At 36.5% G+C, this 20583-nt stretch overlaps 1 protein-coding gene across 9 annotated transcripts in view; it reads right to left on the bottom strand.

Annotated features, from left to right (window-relative positions):
• The window catches only part of FAM172A (family with sequence similarity 172 member A), a 503376-nt gene that overhangs the window by 145334 nt on the left and 337459 nt on the right, over positions 1–20583 (bottom strand). For all 9 annotated transcript variants that reach the window (XM_027864257.1, XM_027864253.1, XM_027864252.1 and 6 more), the window contains one exon: positions 8298–8414. In XM_027864257.1, coding sequence (XP_027720058.1) covers positions 8298–8414 — 117 coding nt within the window. The remainder of the gene's footprint in view (positions 1–8297; positions 8415–20583) is intronic.

Raw genomic sequence — 20583 nt, 5'->3', positions numbered from 1 at the left:
GGAGAAACAGGTACACTCATAAATTGCTGGAGGAATGGTAAACTGGTAGAATCTGTTGGGAAGAGCAAGCTGGAAGTATACAAGAATCACAAACATTGCCATCTTTTAACCCAATAACCCCATTATTGGGACTAGCTCCTAAGACATTTATCTTAAAAAGGTTATCTACTAAAAAATAAATTATAAATGAATGTATACATAATGTATATATTAAGAATATAATATACATATACATAGTCCCACAGATAAGCATATTTATGTTATTTGTAGGTGTCCAACAGTTGGTGAAGTACTGGATATTGTATATAAATGGAATAAAATTTTATATGCATTCAAAAGATTTGTTCATCAGTTCAAGGGATTCCGTGTATGAGAAATCCTTCCCTCTTCGTGGTAAATGAGTTGTCTAAGGCACACAGAAGTTAACTGATTTGCCCAGGATCAGAGTTATTAACTGTTTGAATTGGGACTTGAACTCATGACTTAAGGACTCCCAGCACAGCACTTGATGCACCATGCCAAGCTGCCCCTATGTGTTCTACTGAATTACAATGATAAACTATGAGGAACACAAAAACAATTTGGAAAGACGTACGAAAGGAGAAAAGCAGAATCAGTACAACACAGATACAACGATGACTATGCAGAGGAGAAAAATGCATACACAAATACAGAGGTAAACGAATAAACAAAGAGAAAGGAAGCAGACAGAGAGGGAGTAACTAAGAAACTGTCAGGAGTATTTTTATGTCTGAATTCATTTTTAAAATGTAAATAGTTGTAAATGTGTGCTTTAATTGGTTTTGTTGTTTAAAGTTAATTCCATATCACAAGCTAGCAAAAGTTTGACTTATGTTGTTTTTTACATCTCTTTTGGAAAAATAAATGAAAACACTAAAGAAGAATATGCTGTCACTGAGGTAAAAAGACAGAAGAAAAACATGAAGTAAATGTAATGCGAGCCACACCCAAGGAATTACACTCAGAAAGTGGAGGTACCAAGAGGTATGGTGGGTTACTCATATTCTCTAGACATCAGGGACTTGGAAATTTTTATTTTGTTGTGTGGGCTGAACAGTGGGCATAATCGGCTTGTGGAGACAGCTATTTATTCAGTGCTCAGAATTTCCTCCATCAAAATGTAAGCAGTGACAAAAACCAATGAAAAGACCACCTGATAAAGAAGCAGCAGACAGGGAGAATATAGGCTTTCCCTGGCCTACAACATGAGTGTGGTGGGGTAGGAAGTAGCCAGTCTCTATTTCCAAAGTATATGTAAAAAAAGACAACTGATAATTACTACAAATATGCTCTACCTATGTAAAGATAAGCCTCAAATATGGCTGCCTAAAGGGCATGCTGGACATCTAATAATATGTAAGGGTCAGATTAAATCACACTCCCTATGGGCAGAGTTCAAAGCTGAATCATACAACACAAAAAGGGATTATGGCTGAGGGTTGTGTGGGGCCACTTCTCTGACACAGAAGGAAATTCTCCCACTTAGTCTAATCAGTCCTGGAGATCAGGAGAACAAATATGTTTTTGCAGTTGCTGAAATGTTTTCTCTCCTTCCTGTCTTCCCTCTTCCCAAGAAGGTGGTTTGTCAACAGCCTTCCAGCTATATTTAGTGTCAGCTGGAGACAAGGCTCAGTTTGAAGCAACTGTGGAGAAGAAATGAGAACTTCTCCCCATGATCTCAACATCATCAACTTCAAGAATAACAAATGTTTAAACTCCTAAAAGATAGATGCCCACAGGAATTAAATAGGGAGTATTTGGTCATTTTCTAGAAATGGGAAGAATTGAAAAAAATGACACCATGTAATCCTAGCCAAATTTCAAAACAAAGCTTATTAAAAGATTGGAGCCAATATTAAGAAGAATTGGAATGTGCTTTATGCACGATGGAAATATAAACAATTAATATCCATTATTTATGAACAATGCTGTCACACCTAGAAATAGGCTGCTATTTTCATGGAAATCAATGTAGGTATTATTTTGAGATGGAGAGCATAGATACAAATTAAGAGATATTTGCAAAATCTCATATACTAAACTAATCCCTAGGATGAATGCTTTGAGGGAAGTGTCTATCCATTTCCTCCCATTCCCATCCACCACTCATCAGACCCCAGAAAAGAAAGTACCTTCTACTTGCTATATGTTGGGTTCATTCATTCTCATGTATTAGAAAGGCACACATAGCATGCATGGCACTAAGAAGTTAGAAAGAAGGTACAGAGAGTAGAATGGAACCATGGCATTGCACAGAAAAGACACTAGTATTGGAATTAGGGGAAATGGGTATGATTTGCTGGCTCCATCATTTATTGCCTGTGGGATTTAGGGCAAGTCATCATCATGCAGAGCCTTAGTTTCCTCATTCATAAAACAAGGATTATAATATTTTCATTACCGACCTGGCAGGGTTGTTATAAGGATCAAATGATATAAATGTATGTAAAAAGGCCCTGTGTTGATAAAGCATGACACAAAAATAAGTTATAAGTATTATCAGGGGATATAATTCAACTTAACAAACATCACGTGCAAAGTACTTTGCCAGGTATTGGATATGCAAAGACAAAATTAAAACAATCCTTGCTCTCAAGAAGCTTACATTCAATAGGCAGGTAAAACATATATACAAGTTAAGTTAAGGCAAAAATTACAGCAGAAGAGAGCATAACAACTGGGGTGATCAGGAAAGGCTTCAAATAGTAGGCACTCACTAAATGCTGACTAATATGGCAGAACAACTAAAATAAGTCTTGAGGGAAGGGAAGATTCTAAGATAAAGAGGTAAGGAAGGAGAGAATTCTAGGCATGGGGCATAAGGGAATAGGAGATGGATTATGATATAGTGAAGGAATGTAAAGCCGTCATTAAGCACTTACTGTGTTACTAGGTATCAAGGGTTATGTTAAGCTCTGGAAATGCAAATATAAAAACCAAGAGTCATTTGCCCTCAACAAATTTACATTTGAGAGAATATATAAGGGTACTCCAAAAGTTTTAAACTTTAATAACTTAAAACTGCACTAAGACTTTGAGGACAGCCTGTATATATTGTGCTGGGTAGAGAAGGATGTTATAGTCTGAGAGGCCACAAAGGTGGTGAGTGGAACAACAGGGCAGTCAGCTGACCATGGCCTTTCCAGAGACTAGGATAGTGTTGATTTGATGGCAATATTCAGAGCAGGAGTTAGAAGGCTCCTGGCTTCTCTGGCATCTTTTATTTTATAAGAGGTCTTCCCTGGATGCTCCCTTCTCTTTCCCTCCCCATGGCTACTGCTGTGTACATATCAGAGGGGATACTATCTCCCCATTTACACTGAATGTATCTTGTATGTACATAGTTGTTTGCATGTTGTCTTCTCCATAATAATGAGCTCCTTGTGAGTAGGGGTCGTGTTTTTTACTTTCTGTGTGTCCTCAGTGCTTGTTAATTAGCACTATACCTAGCATATGTTAAGCATTTAATAAATTCTTATTGACTGTTCAAATAGAGTAATGATGGGGGGAAGATGGGGGGAAATGCTACAAAGTCTAATGAAGGTCAGAGCCGAGTGGCTTAGCTCCTCCCAGGCATGACTGCTGGAGGTCTGGCTTGAAGTGGGGAAATGAAAGCAAAACAAGCTGAAAAAAGACAGATTTGAGAAAAACCTGGAGAAAGCAGTACCACAGAATTCAGGGGAGGTGAGAATATCTAAGTGAGGGTGGCAGGTCAAGATTGTCAGAAGATGCAGAGGACCGTCACAGAAACGAGGACAGGATTTAGCAGGTAAGAGATGAATTGTAAGGTGCTAGGGATACAAAATGAAAGCTCAAAAGACCTTCCAATGACTTCTACATGGAAGACATATAATAAATGTTTGATGACCTGAAGTAAATTTAATTCTTCCTGGCCAGGGGAGTCAGCTTGTCTCATTTTCCAGTTGCTTTTCCTTCATCAGCCTTCAAACTCTTTCCCATGGATTCCAACTATTAGCATTTCCCATAGTTCCAACCGTAAAATAACCTGGAAATAGGTTTTCAATATTCTCTTCCCTTACTTGGGAAGAATTTTGGACAGAGTATAGTACAAATGAAGGGAAAAACCAATAATTTTATTTTTCATGATTATTTGTGTGCTATGAAGAACAGCAGTTATTATCTTTCAAAGATCAGTTTTTAAGATATCTCAAAGGGAAGAAAACGTACAGAGTGGAATAACTGATGGATGATAGGACTCCCAAAAAGGAGGCAAAGAGGCTAGAGAGGTAACTTCAAAGTCAGGAGGACCTGGGTTCAAGTCCTACTTCTGACATACTCTGGCTATGGGATCCTGGGCAAATAACTTCACTTCTCAGTGCTCTAGGTAACCCTCCATAAGACTAAAGGGTAGAAAAGGTGCCAATCTGCATTAGGAGAGGCAGTTTTCTCACCTGGAAGTTCCCTAGACCAATGAAATTACAGGTCCAGTTCCTGTCTTTTTCACTACCACTTCAAATAAAAAGTAACAACCAACAGTAACTACTGACCTTTATGCCCACCTTCTCATCTCTATGACAATGGTTTCCACAGCAGTTAACAGCCAGCCCTTTACAGATTATCCTCTTCATAAGACCCTGTAAGTCAACTGGCTGAGGGGGGTAGAGAACAAAAAATCCTGCTGTGCTTATTATTTGTTCATTACAGAAAAAAAGCATTAAATTTGGCAGGTCAAAATACACCTTTAAAGGCTCACACCTTACCAACATGGAGTGTTTCATAAAACTATTAAGATCATATTAGATTTCTAAATACCTGCAAACATAAATTTAAAGTTCAGTGATTATCAATATTAAGTGAAACACAAAACAGGGAGGCATTTGTCAAGAGTATTTTACACTGGTGGAGAAGGGCTGTCGGCTTAGCTTAGACCCTAACCACCTCTTGCCTGGGCTATTACAGTGGGCGCCAAATTGGTTACTCTGCCTCAGGTCTCTGCATTCTCCAGTCCTTCCTACACCTACCCTCCAGTGGCTTCCTAAAGCCTCCATACTAAAATACAAACAAACTTCTCTGTTCTGTAGTTGAAGTCCTTTACTATCTGGATCCAGCCTTCCATTCTGGCATTATTATCCATTATTTCCTTTTACATTTTAAGTTTCAGCCACACTGCCCTGCTTGCTGCTTCCCGTACAAAACAGTCTATCTCTGTGCCTTTGCAAAGGCTATCTGTCACACCTGGAGTTCACTCCCTTCTCACTTCTGCTTCCTTAGAATCTCTATCATCCTTCAAGGGTCAAGTGCTACCTCTTACATGAAACATTTACTTATTTCTCCCCACTGCCAATTGCTAGTGGCCTCCTTCTCACAAATGACTTTTATATATTATGGATTCACTTATCTGGGTACAAATTATTTTCCCCAACATAATGCAAGCTCCCTGAGGGCAAGGAACAATTTCATTTCTGTTTTGTGTATCCCTTTTGCCTAGCACAAAGAAGGTGAATAAATAAATGCTTGCCAAATGGAGGAATGAATTTCTGTATGAAGTCTAAATAGAGACGTGACTCCCTAAGGACAGTGAGGTTCTCCAGATACTCTTGTTTGCACATGCTAGTGGTACTGACCAGGAATATCACAGTACCTTCTCAATGACATCCAAGGGTACTCTAAAGAAATCAAGCTAGCAATCTTCAGAGGAAAAGCTAAGCGACTAACGAATTGATATTATCCAGATTATGAGTTAGCCCATCAGTACACATAACCTAAGTTCAGAGTTGTATTACTTTTGATCAGCAATTCCAATCTTCTCTCAGATAAATGTCTACCTTTTGGCATCCATATCCTTCTGGTGATGCTATATGGTTACAAATCAAGTAACACCACAATCTCAGTAACATAAAGGAATATGAGAAGACATATGGTAGGCTTAATCGGACTGTATTATATGACCAATGATACTTTGCCTCAAGAAGCAGAAAAGACATAATCTGGGACATATATTGCCAGAAAAAAAAAGATGATTTGGTCATATAGTAAGATCTGGAAATAAATGGACAGCCTGAGTTTCAAATGAGATAACCTGTGTAAAGCAATTTGCAAATCTTAAAACTACATAAATACTAAGTGTTATGATTAATTTTTTCATACAAAAATCTTCTCTATGAAATACAAAAATCATAAAAAACTTGAAGATAAAATACCAAAAGAAGAAGGAGCTAGATGAAAATCTCGTGGAATGAAATGATATGGATGGATAATGACCTGTACTAGTATAGAGTGAACCAATCCTAAGGAGATTTGAATATATGTTTTAATAACAATAATATATTATATTTGTATAAAGACTTAGACATTTTGAAATGCTTCATATTTATCTTCTCATTTGGTTTCAAGAAGCACCTTGGAAGGCAGGTAAGGTAGGAAGCCAAGGCTCAGAGAGAAGCAGTGATTTGCCTGGATTATATTTTTTATCTCCCTTATCACCGATGTGATCATTTGATATTTGTTGATGATCATAGCTAGCCAGTGGCAAAATAAGGTCTAAGACAACCACACCATCTCCTAAAATAAGGAGAAAACACAAACCATGTCTTTCCTACTTTTATGCTGTGGGAAGAGTGACAGGAAAAAAGAAGGGGACCTACATAAAAACTTAGGTTTTTATAGATTAAAAAATATAGCTTTTTTGGGAAAAATATTGGTGGGAACCCTGATTAAATATGGCAAATCCCCTGATCAACTCTTTCAGTAACTCAAATGAAGGAATGTAGGGTAATATTCTGAAATGTGAATCGGATACTTGATTGTCTCAAATAATAATCAAAGTATTCATTCAATTGCTTGTGATATAAGATTTGTTGCTTGGAATGAGAAGTCTCAATAAAGAAAAAGGTAAACAGTGACATTCCATATTTGGGGAAAGTGAAAATCTATTAGGTATATGAGGTTTGATATAATTTGTTATCAATGAGGAAGAGGGGCTACTAACTTCATTACTGAAACTATATTGGGAAATGTACAATGAGAAGAGAGAAATAACACATATCCAAACAAAAAATAAGATGACCCTTTGGAAAAAAATCCAGGGAACCAGGGAAAAATCAATTAGGAACAGAGCTACTTAATGGCAGAGAGATATGGAAAAACAATAATGCTGAAAGACACCTGGATGTTAGAGTAGGGAGAAAATTATATAGCTTTGCAGTATAGGAGGAAAGCGGAAAAAAAAATATACTAGCATAAGTTTATTTGCTGAAGAGTAAGACCAAGTTTTCTGATATAAAATAATAATAACACTTATAGTTACTGTAATATAGTTACTGTAATACTGTAAAACTATGGAATTATATGGCAAATTTCTTTTAAGAACTGAAAGATAGCTCTATTTGTTATCTCTTTGGTGCTCACGGCACAACATAACTGGCATACCTCTTCACTGTACATTTCTCATGGTAGAGGGCTGGCTGAATCAAGTTTTGGTTGCCTTATTATCAGAATGTAAGCAAACTGGAGGAAATCCAGGAATATCAAATGATTAAAGACGCAAATGATTTAATAGAAATATAGTTGAGGGTGTGAACAGGGCATGCCAATTAGGTGTGATATCCAAAAAGGTAAATACAAATAAGGAAAATGTATTTTTTCAGTCAGACACCTGTAATAGCATAAAGGGAAATAATGGGATGAAAGTTGAGAAAACAGGGCATGTTCAATGAGTTCAAACTAGTTTTCAGGTTCATTTACCCTTAGAAGTAGTGAAAAAAAGCTTTCTTAGCCAGAGGCTGGACCATGGCCAGTCCCTGTGTTCTTCTGAGCTCTGGGGTCTGGCTTATACCCACTCCTGCTTATTACATCTTCTCCCCCTACTGGCAGTGGCCAGCCAATCCATTTAGGAGTGGCATACACTGACCTCCTTTTCAGTAAGAAAGGGATGACATAGAGCTTACATTAAGCCTCTTCCTTGCAATTAAGTGGCACTATGCTTAACAGCTGGTGCCAAAATTAAGCATCAGGGGTTAAAAAAAAAATCTAACAGTGAGACCTTCTTCAACCATAGTTCTCATTCTTTTTATATGCATGCATAATTTTATAAAGGGAAGAAAAACAAATGGGCTTTTGAAAAATTGCCTGTCCTTCAAAATAAGGTGTTCTGTGATTATTTCAATCATATCTGTGCTTTGCTGTTTCCTCTAAAGTCTGAATGTTCTGTCCATAGTAATGGAGGCTGCAGGGAGGGTGGTAGGAGGCAGGGGCTTGAGATGGAAAGACTCACACCTACTTAATTCATCTCAGTACTTAAAAAAATTTAGTCTCACCTCTCTCATCCATTCCCGAATCGTTTTGCCAGCTTCTTGATGCCACACATTGTGAACAGAGTCTGTCAACGCCACAGCAGTTACCTTATTTTTTACATCTGCTTCTCGTTGAATCATCTGTTTCCAAATGGGAAAATAAAATATTGGCTGTAATTTCTTTTTTTTTTTTAATTGAGTGCAGCCTGCTTAGTCAGGGATGATAATATTACATCAAAAAAGAAACACAAACTTATTTCTTATTTGGACTTTTTTTTTTACACAACTGAAAACAGTCTAGCCTTATCTAGAAATATGGAAAAACCTCACATTTTCTTTTAAACACAATACTATTTAAGTCTTAGAACGATGAAGCCCTATTATTTTCCATGTGGTTTGACAATTCAAGGATTAGAGGGATCATAGTGAAAAAAGGGAGGAATCCCTGAGGACATCTTTTACAAGTTTCTTAGACTTCCTATTTTTGTGCTTCAGGGAAGATGATACCTGGGGTTCACTGTTAGCTACTTAAGGACTAACATCCACTAATTTTCAGTGGATTGTACATCAGAAAAGAAACCAATCTTTCTTTGACTTGTCAGAGTTCTTTCGTTTTATATCCAATTTAACTACCCTGCTTTCACACTATGATCTTGTAATTCCTTGCAGACTCCGATACACACAAAAGTCTTCTGCTTCAGAGTCTATCAATATCATTTTGGTTTCTAATATATTATTTTATGTTGATAAACTATTACACTTTAACTTCTTTCTAAAGAATGTTATTTCTATGAACAATAAATGATTTCTGAAAATAAAGAGTGGATTGGTATAAAGAATTCATCAGTGGCAGGCAAGATAAAGGGAGTAGAAAATAATAGTTTGGAATAAAAGGAATACACAAAAGGGTTTAATCTACTAACACTATTGACCTTAATTTGAAATAGTGATTGAGAGAATGCTTAATGAAAAATTATAGTAAAACACAATAAATAGCAGCCTTGAATTTCATCGTCATGTTTTCACTATTACTTTGCATCAAATGTCTTTTACTTTCCAAATTTTTCTCATATCAATGGAAATGAATAATTTTTCTGAATAAATTTGGCTATCACCTGTTAACAATTTCTATAAAGTATTTCTAGAAAAATGCAATACTGCATTTTTTAAAAAATGGAAGAATCCTGAATGCCTTTCATTATCTGATAGAGATTATAACAAACTATACTTTAGATACCAAAATGTTTGTTGACATTCTGAATAAAAATACCTCCTTTTTGATTTTCTATAAAGTCTACATATGCACATCTTCTCTCACTGAACACTACTTAATGTTAATTCAATTCTCTGTTAATGCTGCCTCAGCAGTATTTCCACATCTGAAATTTCAGTCTCTTATGCTTCTATAATGTCAAAAATTTAAAATCAATGTTGGTTATCAACACAGTGCTATAACTGTAAAAAATTTACCTGCAACACCAATATTATTTTTAAAGGTATAGACTAGTACTGTGATTTAATGCTTCTTGTTAATTATTAAGTTGTATACTAGCTTATTCTTTTTTTTAAACATTTTTTATTGAATCACATTGACATTCAGAACATGAAAAACAAATTCAATATTATTTAATAAAACATTCTGGCAATGGGGAATCTAAATCTAACTCACGAAGTACTTTCTCATTTTATGTAATTTTTATTTTCTAACTAATGGCCCTTCAACATACATACATAAAGTAATCAACTCTGTTACAGGATAACAACATGTGCTTTTTGCTGCTCCAAAAAACATTCTAAAATTTTTGAACATGAGAGTTGATAGCCTTTGTTGTTAATAACATATGTGTCTCTATTATCATGACGGCCAAGGTCAGTAAAATAAAGGTTGGGGGGGGGGAGATTTTGTTAATTCCACTAAATTTAACAATACCAGATAGAAAAACCATCTGTAGGTTATAGCTGTCTAATATGAAAGGTGCCTGATTAGGGCAATAGAAAAGAAGTTGAATTCTATATAATTCTGCAAACTTGAAAAAACTATCTCCTTCTTGGCACTATCACTGATGGAAAAACTCTGGTCTACCTCTCTGGCTCCTCTCATACCAAAACATTTTCCATCCTAGCACTATCTGATCTGATGCTCCATTAAACTCCGTGCAACTGTACCCATTTTGGATCTACCTGGCCAGATTCTTGAGTAGATGAATTAACAGGCTGTGTGCATGCAGAAAATCCTTTACTGCATAATATAACATATTTGGTTGCCAGGGATTAGATAAATATAAACAGTTCAGCTTTTCAGTCTTTTATTCACTCTGCCTCAGCCTTGCTTTTTATGTACTACTAGAGGCCCTAGGACAACTTATGGCTACCCATACTGTTCAAAGTTATCTGTTTCACTAGCATCTCTCAGCCATACTCTCCAGGACCACTTGTCTCTTACATTGCATACCTGTAAATTATGTTGAAGGATTTGGGGGGGAGGGGTTTAAGAGCAAGGGGAAGGGCCTTGTGATGACAAAAATTGAATGGAACTAGAAAACAAAGAAATTAGGATAAGGGTAGGAAACATGGGCTTAGGATGGAGACAAGTTGGAGATGGAATGAGTAAAAGTAAAATCAAACAAAAAAATAAATTTAGGAAATCAAGAAATATGAATGGGGAGTCCTTGCTCTATGTAAATGAGGGCAGAGATTTTTCTAAACATTCTGCTTCTGAATCAACTAAGGAATTTTCTAGTGAGAGGTCCTCTTTAACAATTATATTGTAATCAATTAAATGTTCAATAATTTCAAGTTTTTAATCAACATTTTTCAAAGAAACAAGTTACATTTTTTATGAACATATATTTTATGATAATTGAGAAGCAACATGGTGTAGTAGATGGAGTGTTAGATTTGGAACCTGAGAGAGTAGAGTTCCAATTCTACCTCTGATGCAACAGCTATGTGCCCATGAGCAAGTAACTTAACCTCTAAGCCATAGGGAATGTACTAAAACTACACAGTATGAGATCTGAATTGGAAGGAGTTCTCACACTGGTAACTCACATTCAGAAGAAATCACAGTTCATTAATGTATTGACAATTAAGATAAGAATTGGATACAATTAATGGATCAAAATATGACACCCTCGAGATAACTCTTATCAAAATCCCATGTGTTATCATAAAAATAGGTAACAAATATTTCATAATTTTTTGTCACAATCATGACATAGGTTATACAAAAGCATGTGCTCATTCTGGGTATTTTTAAAAATTACGATCCATTTGTGCTAGAAAAAAAGTACAAGAATTGAAGAGACTCAGTGGAAAATGACCAGAAAAGATCAGTGATCTCATGAAATTCCAATACCTCAAAACAGGATAGGATAGAAACCTGACATAAGCAAACTTCAATTCAGTTCAACAAATACTTATTAATTAGCATTTGGTATATACACAAGGCATTCTCTTAGATACTAAGCAATAACTAGCATTCTCTGATTTCCTATAGTAGTGATGCAATTTATTAATATCATTAAAATAACTGAATATTTAACAATTAGATAAAAAATATACAGGACCATTGACTGCATTAATTAGCTTCTTTTCCTTCCTGAACTAACTTTATTAAAGATTTTGACATTAAATTCTTGGTTCAGAGAGAAAGCTCAAGGAAGACTTTAAGTGTTTCTAATTTGAGAAAAAAATCCCAAACACTGATCCCTTCAGCTAATCACTAGATATTTTTCATCTCTATTTTTGGTTCCTCTTATTAATTCTATCCACTTACTAATAGTCTTTTCAACTTAGTCTGAACATTTTTAATTCACTCTTTTTTATTCATCTTCCAGTTAGATTATTGCTAAGGCTGAAGAGGTAGTAAATTCTAGGACAAACTTGAAAATATATTCCAAATTAAATCAACATATACTGTGACTTCAATATAAAAGTAGACTGAGGGAAGGACAAAAAAAATATGGCTCAAGAATTAAGTAACGAATGAAACTAAAGCTTATAGACTATACATATGCCTCATTCATTTTGTCTTTATTTAGTAAACATTTTATTAAGTTCCTCTTTATATTTAGACATCCTGATAGATAAAAAGACAAGACAAAAAATTACTCCTGACCTTAAGAAGCTGACATATTCTGTAGCTTCCCTCCAAACACATTCCCTTAGGGGTTAAGAGTGGGGAAATGAGTAAAACAGTAAACAGATAAATACAATATAATTTGAGGAGAGATAATTCATTCATAGTATTTACTAAACATCTATTATATTCTAGGCACTAAACTGTGTTAGATGCTAGATACACAAAAATAAGGCAAAAAATAGTCCTTGACTTTAAGGAGCAAATATTTTACAGGGAATACAATGTTACCAATAGGTAACTACATGCAATATAATCTGAGGAGGGAGAGAGAACAGAAAGGTTTTCTATAGGATGCAGTATCTGAGTTAAGACTTTGAAATATGCTAAGGATTCCAAGGGTAGGGGTGACGAGAGAGTGAGAACATTCTAGGAATGTGGAACCCTTCTATGTTAAGGCAAAAAGGTAGGAAGTAGAATACCAAATATAAAGAACAACAAGTACATGAGTTTGACTGAAATGGAGGGTGTGAAGTGAGTGATGTGGACAAAGACGAGAAAGGCAGGCTGTGGCCAGACTGTGAGGACCTCAAGTGCCAAGCTGAAGAGTATGCATTTCATCCTAGAAGCAATAGGAGCCAACAACACTCTTGAAAAGAGAATGACAATTGGGCTTATGCTGATGGACGGGAAAGGGGAGAGACTGGAAGCAGAGACCAATTAGGAGACTACTGGAACAGACAAAGAAGTGAGGAATGATGAGGGATTAAACTAGTTTGGTACCCATGTGAATGGAGAGAAAGATACATGAGAGACATTGCAGAAGTAGAATCACAAGACTTGGCAGTTAGTTGGGTATGGGGTAAAGGAGGGTGAGGGAGATTGAAGAGTCAATGGTGATTCTGAGGTTGCATTTCTAGGTGAGTATATTCATGATGCATGCTATTCATTACACACACACACAGAGTGTTTCAAAAGTCTCAGTGCTGTTTTAAGCTTTAATACTTTTTTTTTTTAATTAAAATTTTAAAAAAAGCATTGAGACTTTTGGGATGTTCTGCATTTTCATCCATACTTAGATTATGAATGCTTTCTTCAAGAGAGATAGAAGGTGGTTGATATGATGAGTGATAAATTAACATCACAAAAATGAAATTGTCTCTATTAGATTAGAAATAGCAGGTTACTGATATGGGAGTTACTTCCAAATCAGTCCAACCATCGAGTTAAGAGTTCAGATCAAAATTAATACTGAAATGGAAGGAAAATGAGAAGAAAACATAGTAGGAAATTAAAACAATACCAATCCCATGTATTTAATCTAGCTGTACGAGCTGAAAAATGAGAAATAGATAAAAGAATAGGCATTAACATAGAGGATTTCCATTTCCTGTGAAAGTTTAAATGATGTAAATCAGTTGTGACAGGGAAGCAGTCAAAAGTATCTAGAACTTGCTTCAGCCAGCAAACACTTGGTCTCCTTGTCAAACAGAAAGATATGGCAGTAGAGGACAACACTGGTTTAGAATATTAAACTCACTTGTAAAATCTTAGTCAATCAATAAACATTTATTAAGCGTTTACTCTGCGCCAAGCACTGTGTTAAGCACTGGGGATACAAAAATACATTTTCTTTGCCTTCAAGGAGTCTATTTTCTCATGGGGGAAACAACACACAAGTAACTACATACTTTACACATAGACACACAAACACAGAACAGATGGAATATAATTTCCAGTGGAAGGTAGGACAGAGTTGGGAGGGTAGGGGTACAGAGGAACGCAACAGGGAAGGCCTTCTGCACTTGAAGGAAGCCAGGGAAGATGAGAGATGGAGCTAAGGAGGAAGCATATTCTGGCCATGGGGGAAAGTTATTGCAAGCAAAGGCACAGAGATAGTGTCACGTTTGAAGAAATGAACATAGGTCAGTGAGGCAGGACTACAGACTCTGTGGAGGGGATTAAAGTATTATCAGACTGAAAAGATAGGAAGAGACCAGGGTGTGAAAGACCAAAGACTTTCTATTTGATCCAGAAGGTAATAATAGGTAGCCACTGTAATTTATTAAGTAGGACATGACATGGTCAAATCTGAACTTAAAAGAAAAGACTTTGGCACTTGAGTGTAGGTAGGAGGGATTGGAATGGGAAGAGAGGACTCAAAGAGACCAATTAGAAGGCAATTGCAATGATTCAGGTGAGAAGTGGTTCCCCTGGCTTCCTTCAAGTCCTGGCTAAAATCTCATCCTCTACAAGAAGCCTTTTTTTGATTCTTCTTAATGCTCATGCTTTTCCTCTATTAATTATCACCAATTTATCCTGTACATAGTTATTTTCATGTTCTATCCTCTACTAGGTTGTGTACTCTTTGCGAGCAGGAACTATCTTTTGCCTTTCTTTGTAGATCCAGTTTTTGGCACAGTGCCTGGCAAATAGTAGGCACTTATTAAATGTTTATTGACTAACTTTAGTGGGGTGGTGGCTGTGTAAGCGGAGAGAAAGGGAGATGCATGAAAGATGTCATGAGGGCAGAAATAACATGATTAGACAACAGACTGGATATGTGGAGTAAATGGTAGTGAAGAGTCCAGGATGATATCAAAATTAGGAGCCTGGATGACTGGTGCCCTCATGAGCACTGCAACTCATAAAAAAGCATGAAGCACTGGGAGAGGGGAGAGAACAAGTTTACAGAGGGGTTTCTGTGAGATACAATTAAATTAGATAATTTTAAGAGCATTTAAAGATGAAATTGGAATAACAACCAATAAATGAAAAATGGGGGAAAAATCTATACCATTCTCCATCAATGAAAGAGGATGTCCTGCATCTGAACCTTGATATGCTGCCTAAGATAATAGGAATAATACTAAGGCAATCAAAGACGGGAAGAGGGGAAGCCAACCAAACCATTAGCAAATTAATGATGTTGGAGGCAACATGGTTTTGAAGGCAAAGAGAGATCAATTCTCAAAGTATATGAAAGAAAAAAGGATATTAAAAACTTGGGGGGAAAATCAGACACTGTGACATTATTACCACTTAATAAAAGGTAACCAAGAAAACATGAGTAATTATTTATCTACATGTCTACTTTCATATCTCTACAAAATCTTTATGAAAATAATCTACATACCTATTGAAAGCATCTTTGATGAAAGTATGAAAAAGGAATGGGTAGATTTTAATACACTATACAGTAGAACACATCTTAACAGTTACACAACTCACTGAAAGGTTCAGAGAAAAACAACAGAGATAGCCTTATTCAGTGACAGGAATATCAAGCATAAAATAGGGTAACATATGCTTGACAAAGGTGTTTGTTTGCTACCATCTTGAACAAAAAAAAAATAATAAGAATAGCTAGCATTTATATGGTGCTTTCAGGTTTGCAAAGTACTTTACGTGTCTTATCTCATTTGATGACCAAGGCAGAACCCAAATAAAATAGGTGAAAACACTGGAAGTTCTTGCATCAAGACCTGGAATATAGCAAAGTCAATTAAATGATTCAAAATCACTCAAAAGTGTTTGACCAAATATCCATATAGGAAAAACTAAAGGGGCAGCTAGGTGGCTCAGTGAATAAAGCACTAGCACTGTAGTCAGGAGGACCTGAGTTCAAATCTGATCTCAGATACTAGCTGCATGGCTCTGGCCAAGTCACCTAACTCTGATTGCCTTAATAAAAAAAAAGTGCCACTTTTTCTAGGGGGCAGCTAGGTGGCACAGTGGATAGAGCACCGGCCCTGAAGTTAGGAGGACCAGAGTTCAAATCTGGCCTCAGACCAAACACTTGACACTAGCTGTGTGACCCTGGGCAAGTCACTTAACCCCAACTGCCAAAAAAAAAAAAAAAGGAAAAACTAAGCAGAAAAAGAGTATCTGTCCATTGGTATAAATATCTTGGAAAGAAGGCTGCAGATGGACAATTAACTGTGCCCAGAACTAAATAGGGAAAAGAGTTAGTGGAATTATACTTGAGAAACTACACAATGTTTTTAATGACTCTATGCTTGTCTTATAAAACAAAATCCCATCATTTTAACATTAATATTCTTCCAGGGGTGCTATATGGCTGTGAAACCACAATCTCTGAAGAATTAAAATCATCAGTTACTCAAAAGGCAAAGGAGAGGCACAACTTTATTCTCTCTCCTAGTTTCTAGTAAGATATTTCCAATTACTAGTAAGTAAGTGTCTGAGGCTGGATTTGAACTCAGGTCTTCCTGACTCCAGATTCTATCTGGTATGCCACCTTTTCTCCACTCACCCAGTCACAACCCTAGTTTAAGCCCTCAGTACCTCTCAGACTACTTTGATAGCCTTCCAGTTGATCTCCCTGCTTTATCTCTCCCTCCTCTACTCAGCTGTGGAGGTGACTTTTCTAAAGCATAGGTATGACCATGTTACCCTCTTCACCTCTTCCCCCATTCCAGGTGCCACAGTGGCTCCCTATGACCTCTGGGATTAATTACAAAGTCCTCTGTCATTTAAAGCTTTTCACAACCTGGTCATTCCCAATCTTTTCAGTATTTGCACATCCTACTAGAAACATTGACCTACTTGCAGTTCTCAAATATAACACTCCATTCCCTGGATCTGTGTTTCTCATGTCTGGAAAGCTCTTCCCACCGCCATGCCCCACCTCTACCTCTTAGGCTTCCTTCAGGCTCAGGTCAGAACCTGTTTTCTGGAGAAGTTCTTTCCAGTCCCCCTGTTGCTAACCTCTCCCCCCTTTCAGTTTACTTTTAATCTACTTCGTATACTCCCCCTCACACATATTTTATGTACCCAGTCATTTACATGTGGTTTCCCCCATTAGGATGTACGTTCCTTGATAGCTAGGGCTGTTTTTTAAGCCTTTCTTTGTATCTCCAGTGATTAGCACAGTGCCTGGCAAATAGTAATACCTTAAATAATGCTTACTGACTGACTGGCAGGCATAGACTAAAGAATATTGATGATCAAGAACTGTAAACATGACATAGAATAAAACACATCAAAGAGTGTATGACCAGGAAAAGTGGGCTGGTTATGTAGTGGGAGTGAGGGATAACCAATGCCAGTCTGTACATGCTACTGTTGTTACCCGTATAAGTGTCATGAGGCTTAGATGAAGGCCCTCAATTGGGTGGACCCTCTTGTGAAGGGATGATTAGAGGCCATGGGTAAAAGTCCCACAGGATAAAAAGGCGTGGATAGGTTGTAATATGTACTGTTGGAGGAACTGCTCACATAGATGTGATCATGTTTCCATTAAAACACTGAAACATCCAGTTTGCCAGCAGTTTATACTGGAGTGATGAATATAAATTACACAGAATAAATTCTTTATAAAATTTGTTCTGCATACATATGGATATATTTTATCTGAAAGGTCTGAATTCTTAAAACTAAGAGAAAATACAATGCTCTCTATGACACTTTTAAAATTTGTCTATTTTTCACTTATGATTCTAGAGGGGATAACATTTTGAAAACTAAACAATTGTGACATTATGGGTTAGGAACTTATAATAACATGTGACTAGAAAAGTAGAATAAATGCTAGAAGACATGGAAATGATGGCTTTAGCAATGGGAAGACCTTGCTTTTTCCTGTTCATGCTTATTGGAAAGACAGCTGCTGTACAGGTGCTGGTCATCTTTTAGAGCTTACTGGAATCTTTTCTTAATTTTTTTGTGGTCAACTTTAACCTGAACCAAGACCCTACTCTCATGATCACACTCTCCACTCAGTCCACCATAAATATCTTTCTCACTCAGCATTATGATCAGAGGACTGAGTCAAATTCAAATCCTTTTCCTCATTGATGGATTCTATCTCCTCTTAGCAAACTGAATGTTGAGGAACGCAAACTGAATGTTGAGGAACTATTAATCAATCAATAAACATTTATTAAGTGCCTACTATGTACAAGGCACTGTGCCAAGCACTGGGGATACAAAAAAAAGAGGCAAGAAACAGTCCCTACCCTCAAGGAGCTTACAATTTAACAGGGGTGACAACATGCAGACAAATATAGACAAAGCAAGTTATAGGATTTTATTATGTATTTATCATTTATAAATACGAAATAATTAAAAGGGTGGAATTAGAATTAAAAGGAGTTAGAGAAACCTCCAGTAAAAGATGGGATATTAATTTGGACTTGAAGGAAGCCAGGGAAGTCAGTAGGCAGAGTTGAGGAGGAAGTGTTCCAGGAATGGAGGACAGCCAGAGAAAATGCCTGGAACTGAGATATAAATATCTTGTTCATGGAACAGCTAAGTGGTCAAAGTCACTGGATCAAAAAGTACATGGCAGGTAATAAGGTGTGAGAAGACTGGAAAGGTAGAAGAGTGCTAGGTTATGATGGATTATTAATGCCAAACAGAGAATTCTGTATTTGATCCTGGAGGCAATAGGGAGTCACCAGAATCGAATTGTGATCCCTTTGTCTCAGCTTCTTAGAATGTTAGGTATTATGGAAGAAATGTGGTCCTGAAATGGTGCTATCTGTCTCTGTGTGCCTATGTACGTGGACTTGGGCGCTCACGTCCATGGCTGAGGAGAGGAATCAGGAGTTGTGGGATAAAAGTGATCCCTATACCTTCAGATAGAAGAGAAAGCTGACCCTCTACTGTGTAGCTTCGGCTCTTTTTTCTTATGGTCAGCATCCTAGGAGACATACTGGAAAGTCTACATGTACGTGTGTTTGTGCAAATACAAGAAGGGCAGGTAGGTGCACTATTATGAAAGGAGGACGCTTCCGATCTATACCTTTCTTTAGAGCTATTCATTCTTCACAGCTATTACATCAAGGTTCCTCTGGTACGCATTCCCCACAATACACCACATGTTCTTCCACTTCCATGCTTGGTTCACACTTTCCCCAATTAGGAATGTCTTCCTTTTTGTTGGATAAATGTTCATGCTTTCAAGGGAAATTTAAATGCCCCTTCCTCCATTCAATCTTTCCCAAGCCTCCTGGTCAACAACAACCTTTTCCTCTAGGTCTCACACAACATTTGTTCTGCAATTCTTGAATGTATTTTATCTTTTAATATTGTATATTTTGACTGGTTGTGTTTGTACTTTCTACTGAAGTTCCTAATATTCTTGAAAGATTCGAACACAATGGTTTTGATACCAATCACTCTGCTTCTCAAAACTTTCTATTTTTATTTTAAGTAATGAGAATGTCCTCTTAGAAACCTTAATGTTTTTGCATAGACAGCTCAGATTTTTGTATAGTACTTTACAATTTACAAATCTATATAATTATACATAAAAGGAGAGAAGTGATGATGGCTTTCTTTCCTTTTAACTCTAAACCTAAATTTAAAAGATATCAATTCACTCTCTCAACTAGGCACAAGTGCTAAACCTTTCCAACAATAACAAAAAAGAAAAGTATATGATACATTATAAGCATGCTTTTGGGGGAAATGTTTTTCAGGCTTTCAAAAAGAAAAAAAAATATTTCCTTTTCTTTAAACACCTCCATGTGCTGCACACATGCACAGTGAGAGTTAGACTATGTGAACCACTTATACAGGAGAACAATAATCCAAAAGGACAGAATCAAAGAGCCCTCATTTCCTAGTGCTTTAACACTTTCAGATCAGAATCTGAAACTTCTGTACATGCATAATTCTGATGACCATTATCAGTGTAGAAAGATAAATCATTACTATAGATAATAGAACTTTAGGTAGTTTTATATAAATATATCAGTGCAGCTCCCTCTAGAGCACCTCAAATTAAGGTTTCAGTTTTAAAGATCTTAAAAGACTTTACAAGTTTTAAAGCTTACATACTAAAGATGTTGCTTTTAAAATATTTTAATTATGCAGAATATAATTACATCTGTTAATTTATTAGGTATTCTTACAGCTCCTACTTTACTGTAGTCTTTATGTGGCTTAATAAGCTTTAAGCCTACTTCAAAAACTGCTAACACCAATCTGTATTTCTAATGCACATAATTTCCTTAGAGCAAACACACTGGTCTATGCTAGCTGATCTGTCAGGGTTCAAAGCACGTCCTGTTCCAAAATGAGTCTGGATTTTGGAAAGATTGTGAAACTTGGTTAAATTTAGGATACTAAAATGGGCATAATACGTTATACTTGACAGTTAAACTGGAATTGTGTGTAATGTAAACACTGTAAATATGCACACTTACATGCAAATATATGGCCACTAAAATCATACTGCACTGATAGAGGAGAAGAAAT

The sequence above is a fragment of the Vombatus ursinus genome, unplaced genomic scaffold (genome assembly GCF_900497805.2).
Source record: "Vombatus ursinus unplaced genomic scaffold, bare-nosed wombat genome assembly UNPS02014774.1, whole genome shotgun sequence".
NCBI classification, from domain to species: Eukaryota; Metazoa; Chordata; class Mammalia; order Diprotodontia; family Vombatidae; genus Vombatus; species Vombatus ursinus.
The sequence above is the reverse complement of the archived record's forward strand: the minus strand, read 5'-3'. Positions and strand labels throughout refer to the sequence as shown.